Here is an 8,811-nt window from a genome sequence, read left to right on the forward strand (position 1 = left end):
CCCCCTACTCCTTCCTTTTCCTAACGCACTATCTGGACTATGTATCAGAAAAATAATTTTAAGAGTAGTAAAAAAAGATGAAGTTGGCCCACGGGATTTTGAAGCAAAATAATTTCTGCAAGACATTCATAGGCTGTTTTCTTTAGGACAGAATGTAAGTCAACCAGGAAAAATTATCCTAATAAGTTTATGTCCCACTCAGGGTAATTTTCAAGGAAGGATATTTTATGGAATTTATAGGACTCTTTGAAATAGAGGACTATTTCTCAACTGCCATAAAAAACCACCTTTTTCATCTGAGGGCAGAAAGCACAAGTAGCTCTGAGGACACACATACACAGGCAAGACACTGGACACTGAAAAGCAGGCATGTAGAAAGCAAAGAATGGAAGACAAAGGATCACAGTTATCCTCAGAAAGTAGCGGACAGAACCATGATTACACATAGTAAAAACTTTATTTGTCCACACCAAGATTAAATTACTTAACAGGAAAACAAAGGTAGTGGGAGGCTGGCATACATAGCACCTCATTCACATCATGTTTATCCACCAATACATCACAACCCTTTACCAGCAATGCCATTCCTCTTCCTCCTCCTCCTTAGGTGTCTCTTACAGTAGTCAGTACCCCACCCCACCCCCAACTTGGCAACACCAGCACTCAAGCACTACAGGATCTCCTTTCCCACTCCTGTTACATTATAGTGCTTAAGAGTCTAACAGTGTTTTACAATCATCTATTCACTGGATCCTCACAACAACCCTGTGAGGTAGGTAGGACAATTCATTTCCACTTTAGATGAGGAACCTGAGTTACTGAATGGTAAAAGGCTTGTCTGAGGATGTCCAGGCAGTAATGGTTGGGCTTGGAGCTTAGGCTTGCTTTCTTGAACATGGTCTCCGCTTATTGCAACTTCTCTCCCCTTAGTGTTTTGTTTTGTTTTTTTTTTCCTCTTCAGGACCTTTCTCTTGCACTGTATTCCTACATTATGGCTACTTTGCCCATTAGATTTTCACAGTATTACCTTTAAGTTTAACTCTACTTCTGTTTCTTAACACTTCTCTTTTCTCAAATAAATCCCTGCCTTTATACTTCGCTACCACTAATAGATTTGTATGGCACAGGTCTTCGTTAAGTACTTCCCTGTCTTTCCATAAAAACATACTTATCTGTATTAGTGTTAATCTAGTTATAACTGACATATATCCTTCCACATAACTGAGACAATGTATACATATGTATCCATTTCAATGCCTTAACATAAGCTCTTGAAAACAATTTATATGTCAGTATGGTGCTTAGAAGGTCAGGGTATATTAATAAACATTAATACCTTAGATTGCTCTCTTAAAATTGTTACCAGTATTTTAAACATACAATAGTATACTGCTATGACTGAAAATGTTACAGTTAAAATTTCACGTTCATTTTGCGTTTTTCGTTATGCTATTTAAAATTTTCTTAGAACTGAAAGGTACTAGGAAAAAAATCATCTAGATTTCTCAATTTAGAGATAAAGAAATCGAGGCACGAAAAGGGTAAGTCATCTGCCCAATGAAAACACTGTGACAGGATTAGCATCAAGGGGACCTAACTAGATTTAAGTGTACTCTACCACACTGATACTTCATATATCCACCACTCATTCTTCAGAGTGGTGCTCACTAGCTGTAACTTTTGGTTTCAGGTAGGTCTCACTGATGTTTTGACCATTTCTTCACCTGTGTGCATTTTTAGCACTTAGGTAAGCACCCAGGTCTACAATGTATAAAACACAACCTCTCCCCACACACCTGCTAGGCAGTCACTCCATCACTTGAGCCACTCCACCAGCCCTCCAGCTTCTTGATTACAGGAAAGCCTTTCCAATCCCAAAGACTCCCATTTGTGTTTCCTCCTAAAAGTTTTAAGTTAGTTTAGTGATGGCAAGTAATGGTTTTCTTTCTGAAGTCAAGTGGAAGTGGTGCTTATCACTTTTATCTCTTCCTAAGAATGTGTGTGTTGGGGTGAGGGAAATGTATTTTTTGAGGGCTTATGCTTAAAAAGAATTATCTATAGCAGGCAGTTTTTATCCATACCACCCTCTAGTGTTCTCAAGGCTAAAGGGAAAACAAAGTTGGTTTCTTTCACCATATGCCATTAACTAGATGAATTTTTGCCTACATCATTTGAGTAAAAGTGACCTAGGAAGTTTTCTAGGGCTTGCCCTCTATAACATACTAGGCCCAACCCCTGCCCCAAACCAAAAACATGGCTAACAGAAAAGAGTGAAATTAGCTCAAAACAGATTAGAAACTGATATCATCCAAATTGTTTCCATAATGTTCAAATGGTAACCAAAATTTAAAGATATAGCTTATGCACATAAAAGGACCCAAATGATATGAAATGCAAAGAATTTACTTACATTTACTACCTTATAGAACAGTTAATATTTCACCAAATCAAAGATCACCAATAAGAAGTGTTAACACACTACTGCAATTCCCATCAGTTCTTATATTCTTATCTTGATAGAAGACTAAGAAGTAGTAAAACGAAGAGGGAAAGCTGATTTGACTATTAAGAGTGCTTACTAGAAGATATGTCAGACACAGCAGTGAAAATGAGACAAAGATACAAATACACATTGTGCCTAGACTAGTCTAACAAGCCACAGAAGGACTTAAAAAATTAAGATTTCAAACTCCACAAAGCAGTCAAATTAAACTAGTAAAGATTCAAGCAATCAGGTCATGGTATACAACCACACTTATGTATTTTGTAAACTAGTGTGCTGACCCCAGCCTTGCTTTAGCCGAGGTCATATGCATTAATAACTTACATTTGTATAGTGCTTTTAAACTTTTAAGTTCTTTCACATCTATTAGCCATCTGATCCTCACAACAACCCTGTGAGGTAGGCAGGGCAGGAGTTATTATTAGCTATCTCCCCTTTTCACAGATGAGAAATCTGTGGAAGAGAGATAAAGGAAATTGCCTCACATTGAGGAAGTCAGGACAAACTAACACTCTTGGACTTGGCTCCATGTATTTTCTATCAGGCACCTACCCATTTCTTAAAGATCTTTCATTTAGTGGAGAATCTTGGGAAAGGGAACTCACAGAGTATACTCCTACTATTCTGCTTATTAATGACTCATTTACTTTCTAAGGACAGAAAAGGAGCCATGGTACCAGAAGGCAGGTGTTGGAAGTAGACTTCTACCACTTTAGGAAATACATTCTTTCGCAATCAGTTCCTAGCTTTTGGTATTTGAAATCAACCTTTGAAGCAATTTTTCAAGCCCTAGCTGAAAAGCACCAGTTGCTTCTTCCACTGCTGTAGCCAAGCGTCTGACTGCGATGACAGCATCCCTGCGCAGCTCATTGGCAGTGTCTTGCTGGGCACTGGCCTCCTCACCAATAGCAATCAACCTATCCAGTTTTTCTTCCTCCCGCTTTGAAAGTTCTCGTGCCAACCTCCTGTTTTCTGCCAACTCAGCTGCAATAGTCCTGGCCACTGACCGCCTTCTTCGCCTTGCCCACCTTGGAGGAGGCTCACTGGTCAAAGGCCTATCCCCACCAGAGACCAAACCAACTGCAGAAGAGGAACCTGGAGGCTGCAGAGTGGAGGCTGCCCCTCGAGGGTTTCGGTTGGTGTTGGTGCAGGGACTGGGTTCACCGGACACACTCAGTCTGGTCATGGGGCTGCTCTGACAGGGAGCAACTGCACCTCTGAAAAGGCTGTGGGAGCTGCTGTAGCTGGGGGTCCCTTGAGAGCACCCTGAAAAACAAAGCAACAACGTTGCAAAGAGGACATTCCTACTAAGGGAATGCTTGGAGCCAGCAGCAGAGCTGAGAGACAGTTACAAACTTGGGTAGTTCTTCAGAAGGCGTCTTTCCACAGGACTGGAAAGAATCCTTCCCCTTATTGGGACATTTTGGCCAGTTGAATCTTATCTCCAAAACATCCCCCTTGCTTTCCTGAACACCTTTTCATACAGGTAACAACCCAGTCTTTACCCATAAATTCCTAACTACCCATTACAAACAAGGCCAACACTAGTTTGGCTCTAAAGAGCATGTTGTCTACGCTTAGAGTTTCTAAAGTCTTATATACCTAGGATGAAAGCTTTTAAATTCCAGAGGCCTTATGTTTGAAAAAAAGGGGTGAGGCAGAACTCAGGGCTATGCGGAAGAGGGCACAGTCCAAACATTCACTGCTGTTTAGAAGGAAGTGACTCTGAGATCCCAATCCTTCACATGCTTAGGGAGTTACCTGCACCCGAGGATTCATCCCAGGAGTCCTCAAGGTCACTGGTTTCTTGTATCTGGTCACTGATTCTCAGCTGACAATCCTCATCTGATTCCTTAACTGTTTTCAAGAAAGGCTGATGATCAGCTGCCTGAGTCCTTTTTGCTTTCAGAATGCTGGTTCCCTCTTCCCCCAGGGTGTCAGAGGTCACTATGTTCTGATCACAGTGCTTGGCCCATGCAGCAGCCTCCATTAAGTTGTCTGGATCAGTCACTATCTGATTGCGGAGAAGCTGATCCAACGTATCATAAAATGGACAGTGTGGTGGATCACCCATACTGGTGGCATGGGCAACATAGGCCTTTAAATATAATGCCTTCAGAACTTTAAACTTGGAGCGGCACTGGCGTTCGGTGCGGCGGAAGCCTTCCTGCTGCATCCGCTTAGACACAGCCTGATAGACATCTGCATTATGATGTACAGTCTGGAGGCGTTGAATATACTCTGCCTCACCTAGTATGGAGAGAAGAGTTCGTGTCTCCTGTCTGGACCACCGGATGCCCGCACTGCTATTGGTGGTGGCCATAGTAAGCTGGGAAAGAAGGCTACTGAAGCAAGCTCCTGGGCCACAAGGTGCAAATTTGAAGGTGTGGGGAAGCTCTGTGTGCTCTCAGTATATTTCCAGGAGCCAGCCGCTTCTTCCCTTTCAGGGCTAATTGCTGAGGAGCCAGGTCCAAGGACCGCACTTCTGGCTGGAAGGCCACAGGGGAATGACAGTTATAGGGAAAGTATAAGGATCATTTTGGCAGCAAGTTAAGCAGAGCTACCCATGAGTAAGTCACACATAGGCATGAGGCCCAGACTGAGAAAGCCCAACTTTGGGAGTTCACTCAGCATGGATACTGGACCAGGGCTCAATGGCTTGGTAACAAAATGACTGGCTCCTCCACAAAGGGCAGAATGCTTCCAAGGCTGAGACCTGGTACAACCATGTATCTGTAAAAATCACCATTGTCTGGTAAGTAGTCAGGCCAAAGAGAATAACCTGGATAATGAGGTAACTAACTCTAGAGAAGTTCTAGTAGGATTGTGGTATAGCAGTATATCTGACTAGTACATGTCCTTTACTAATCCTGGCCTAAGTAGCATGCTGTGAGTATGTTACCCAACTAACTTACTATAACTACTTACTCCTTTACTAAAGGTAACTTTTAGGACCAGAAAAGTTGTTCTAATACAAAGTTTTGTGTGCAATATGGCAGAATTTAGCTGTATCATTTTTCTAGCCATCTATATCCAAATAGCAGCATAAGGAAAACAAAGTTGGTTACCACGGAATATAAAGAAGTGTTCTGTATCTTGATTACATCAAAGTTAGCTTCCTGGCTGCCATACTAAAGCATAGCTTTGCAAGATGTTACCACTGGGGAAAGCAATAAATCCAACAATACACTGGATGCCTGTTTCTTACAACGGCATGTGAAACTACAGTTCTCTCAAACATAAAAAGGTAACTTATAAAAAAAAATTGTTGACCTCCCAGTGATTCTGGCTTCAAGACCCATTACAACAGCCTGCTTTTTTTGAATTTATGATTTGAACATGTTTAATACCAACCAGTTTGTGTTTGATATGCTTAGTACCAAAGTTTGTCAACAGGTAAAAGGATATGTGAATCTAATCATCATCACAAAAATCTGAATTCTCTCCAAAATACTATAATATCAAATCCACCTCAATTAAACACAAGTCAGAGCTAGTAAAATAAATGCATACGTAAAAGAAATATATATTAAATTTAATCTATAATTTTCAAATTCTGAAATCAACACAAGGAAATGTCTACTTAAATTCTCATTAAATTAAGTAGAAGGGACAGAATTGGGCTGAGAGTTAGGAATCCTGAATAGCAGTCTTATCTGGTTCCCCCTCTAAGCAATGCTACAGCTTCTATGTGTTTGATGTTCTCATCTATAAACAGGGAAGGATAGTAGTACCTGCCCTACCAATTTTTACAAGGACGTTGAGAAGATTAAATAAAAAGAGTAGATGTGAAAGCACTTTGAAAAATTTAAAAACACTCTGAGAAGTACTACTACTCTAGTGAAAATGAAAACCCTTAATTATTATGGTAATCTATAATTTGAGGAGACAGAAGTCTGGGGAAGCAGGCCTCTTTAATCTTCTAATTAAACTTACAACAGATGATTAACCTGATTCTTACATAAGACATTAACTAAGCTGTTTCTCTAATGATTACATTTGTAAGCCAAATGGAAAAGTCAGTTTCCAGAAAGTGTCACAAAGGACCTTAAGGAAAAAAATCAATAGCAGCTACATAAAGTATGACCAATTATAGTATTTTGCAAAATTCAGTCATCATGCAAGGAATTCTTCAAATTCCCACAATTTAAAAAGAAATATAAACATGTGAAAAGTGCAAATTCCCACCTCTGAATGACAAATTATCAAAAGTAAATGAATGGGAGTGTGGGGGGGGGAGAAATGGCCCAAACAATATATGCACATATGAATAAAAGAATTAAAAAAAATAAAGTAAAATAAAAACAAGATTGGAGAAAAGTCCAAAAAAAAAGTAAATGAATGCTGACATTCATCAATACTAACAGACTTGTCAACAAGAATCAAATGTCTGAGTAAATTTCATTCTTGAGAAGATCCAACACTAATGAAAAGAAATAGCCTACTGGGGTAACTCTCTGAAATAACTAAGTCATAAAAAGCAATGACATAAAAAACTGTGGCGCTTCTAGTTTCATTTCACATGATGCTTAGAATTTACAGGCACTTTTTTGGTTGCCATATTTTAAAGTATTTTATTCCATACCTTCTGCCAAGAATCTGCTTTACTTTCATTACTGTATTTGAAATATTTCTTATTCTACTTTGTTTTGCTGCCAGTCCAACCACCTGAAAAAGAGCAACACATTATAATGTATGTAATCTTTAATTATATCCAAGTACAAAAATGAAGAAAACAGTACCTCTTCATTTTCTGAGTATGCAACGACAGCTGGAGTAACTCTATCACCTGCATCATTTGCAACCACATCAGCCCAGCCATCCTAGAGAAAAAACACAACTATGTTACATCTTCTAAAATGAAATATATACTCCCCTTACTTAGACATATCACACATGTGCGCCACTGTTGTTTTGTCTTCACTATGCCAATAATTGAAACTTGGAGATTTAATTCCCACTATTAACTTCCTAGATATATCATTGCAGGCATCAGGAACTGCCTCATTTTTTTCAGCCTGCTCTGCATAGTCAATAATTGGATCAGACACAACAACCACCTTTCTATACACAGCAAACATTTTTACACTGCTTTACTTCTATTCTTTCTCCCACGAATACCCCTTTTTTCTACACTTTTTTACAAACTAAGTAGTTAATCCCTTTGGACTTTCCTTACAAATCACCTGACATTTAAACGCGGGGAGTTATCACTGTCCCTTCTGCCTCGATATTGAGGAAGGCCACAGCTCCTTATCGACCTCGTGCTCACAGAAGGGCTAAGTCTGCAGAGCACGCAGGGTCTACTCCCATCACAGCCAGGCAAGCTCAAGATCTCGGCCGGAGACCCAGCCCCTCCGAGTCCCCGGCATGAAGTCCCAGAGACCGCTCGCCTCCGGGAATCCTAAGCCCGTGACGTCAGCGAGACCCCTCCGGGCACCTGCAGCTCTGATGTCACCAAGACCCATCGGGCATCTCGTCCCAGGACCCTCCCAGCATCCTGCGGTCCACAAGTTCCCGGAAGGTGTCCAGGCATCCTAACAATCACTACGGCTGCCCACCACCGCCCAGACCATTCCGGAACCCCCTCGGGCAACCCCTTAAGACTCCACCCGGCACCCTATGGCCCTCAAGTCCCCGTGATCCCTCTGAGTATCCTGTGGCCGTGACGTCCCGGGATTGCTCAGGGCATCCCGCCGCCACTACATCCCCAGAACCCTAGGCGCCGGCGTCGCCAGAGCCTCAGCCAGGAGAAGTGACAGGGGATGAGGTCGAGCCAGCTAGACCTCGAAATGTCCTGCAGCAACGCCACTCCACGAGGCATTCGTAGGCCGAAGACACGCCGTTCTTTAAGCCTCGTAGATGACCCGCCGCCCAGAGAACATGAAACCCGTGGCGCAGCTCCCTTAGCCCCTCACCTTATAGACAGCCACACAGGCTGATGTGCAGCCCAGGTGGACCCCGATAGCCGCCATGAGGCGGCAGGGATCCCGACGGCAGTAACGAGGGGTCGCCCAGAGGCCTCAGTTACACGCCACAGAGCAGCCCCATCAGGCACCGCGGAGACTACACGTTCCCGCCCGCCCTCTGCGTCCGGCTCGCTGTGCCGGCCCCCCGAGTGGCCACCAATCAACGTGAAGGTTCCGCCTTTCCTCGCGCGCAGTCAGCGAACAGCTTTAGTGCATCTCTCCGTGCTTCCCCCCAGGAGCTGCACAGAGCGTGCGCACAGGGCGCACGCGCCTGCCGGGGCACGACAGGAAGAGGCTTCTTATCACCTCCTCCTCCCGTCCCTTTCATGAGAACCAATA

At 42.5% G+C, this 8,811-nt stretch overlaps 2 protein-coding genes across 7 annotated transcripts in view; both read right to left on the reverse strand.

Annotated features, from left to right (window-relative positions):
- Positions 1-8,681, reverse strand: part of Hspa14 (heat shock protein family A (Hsp70) member 14) — a 29,740-nt gene extending 21,059 nt beyond the window's left edge. Inside the window, exons 1-3 of one of the 2 annotated variants that reach the window (XM_020171516.2) lie at positions 8,422-8,677; positions 7,246-7,326; positions 7,089-7,171 (exon numbers count right to left, since the gene is read on the reverse strand). In XM_020171516.2, the coding sequence (XP_020027105.1) occupies positions 7,089-7,171; positions 7,246-7,326; positions 8,422-8,478 (221 nt within the window). In that variant the 5' untranslated portion in view covers positions 8,479-8,677. Of the gene's footprint in view, positions 1-7,088; positions 7,172-7,245; positions 7,327-8,421 lie in introns of both variants that reach the window. The other variant, XM_074056612.1, reaches the window with a different exon arrangement.
- Msantd7 (Myb/SANT DNA binding domain containing 7) lies at positions 899-7,300 on the reverse strand. 5 transcript variants are annotated; one of them, XM_074056614.1, is made up of 5 exons: positions 7,246-7,297; positions 7,089-7,171; positions 4,754-5,236; positions 4,265-4,360; positions 899-3,769 (listed from the first exon to the last, which is right to left on the reverse strand). In XM_074056614.1, the coding sequence occupies exons 3-5, from the start codon at positions 4,824-4,826 to the stop codon at positions 3,246-3,248; spliced, it is 693 nt and encodes a 230-aa protein (XP_073912715.1). In that variant the 5' UTR covers positions 4,827-5,236; positions 7,089-7,171; positions 7,246-7,297; the 3' UTR covers positions 899-3,245. The 5 variants fall into 5 exon arrangements, with proteins under 5 accessions (XP_073912715.1, XP_020027116.2, XP_073912714.1 ...); XM_020171527.2 differs by having other exon boundaries at positions 4,265-4,992; positions 7,246-7,300; XM_074056613.1 differs by having other exon boundaries at positions 4,265-5,236.
- Positions 8,682-8,811: the final 130 nt, after the last annotated feature.

Source organism: Castor canadensis, chromosome 15 (genome assembly GCF_047511655.1).
Source record: "Castor canadensis chromosome 15, mCasCan1.hap1v2, whole genome shotgun sequence".
In the NCBI taxonomy this organism is placed as follows: Eukaryota; Metazoa; Chordata; class Mammalia; order Rodentia; family Castoridae; genus Castor; species Castor canadensis.

Bases quoted from the DNA above. Each gene is read 5' to 3' on its own strand.
- Msantd7 (XM_020171527.2), bottom strand. From the start codon at position 4,826: ATGGCCACCACCAATAGCAGTGCGGGCATCCGGTGGTCCAGACAGGAG. The intron at 3,770-4,264 runs GTAACTCCCTAA...TTTGTTTTTCAG, and splicing joins GGATGAATCCTCGGGTGCAG to GGTGCTCTCAAGGGACCCCC.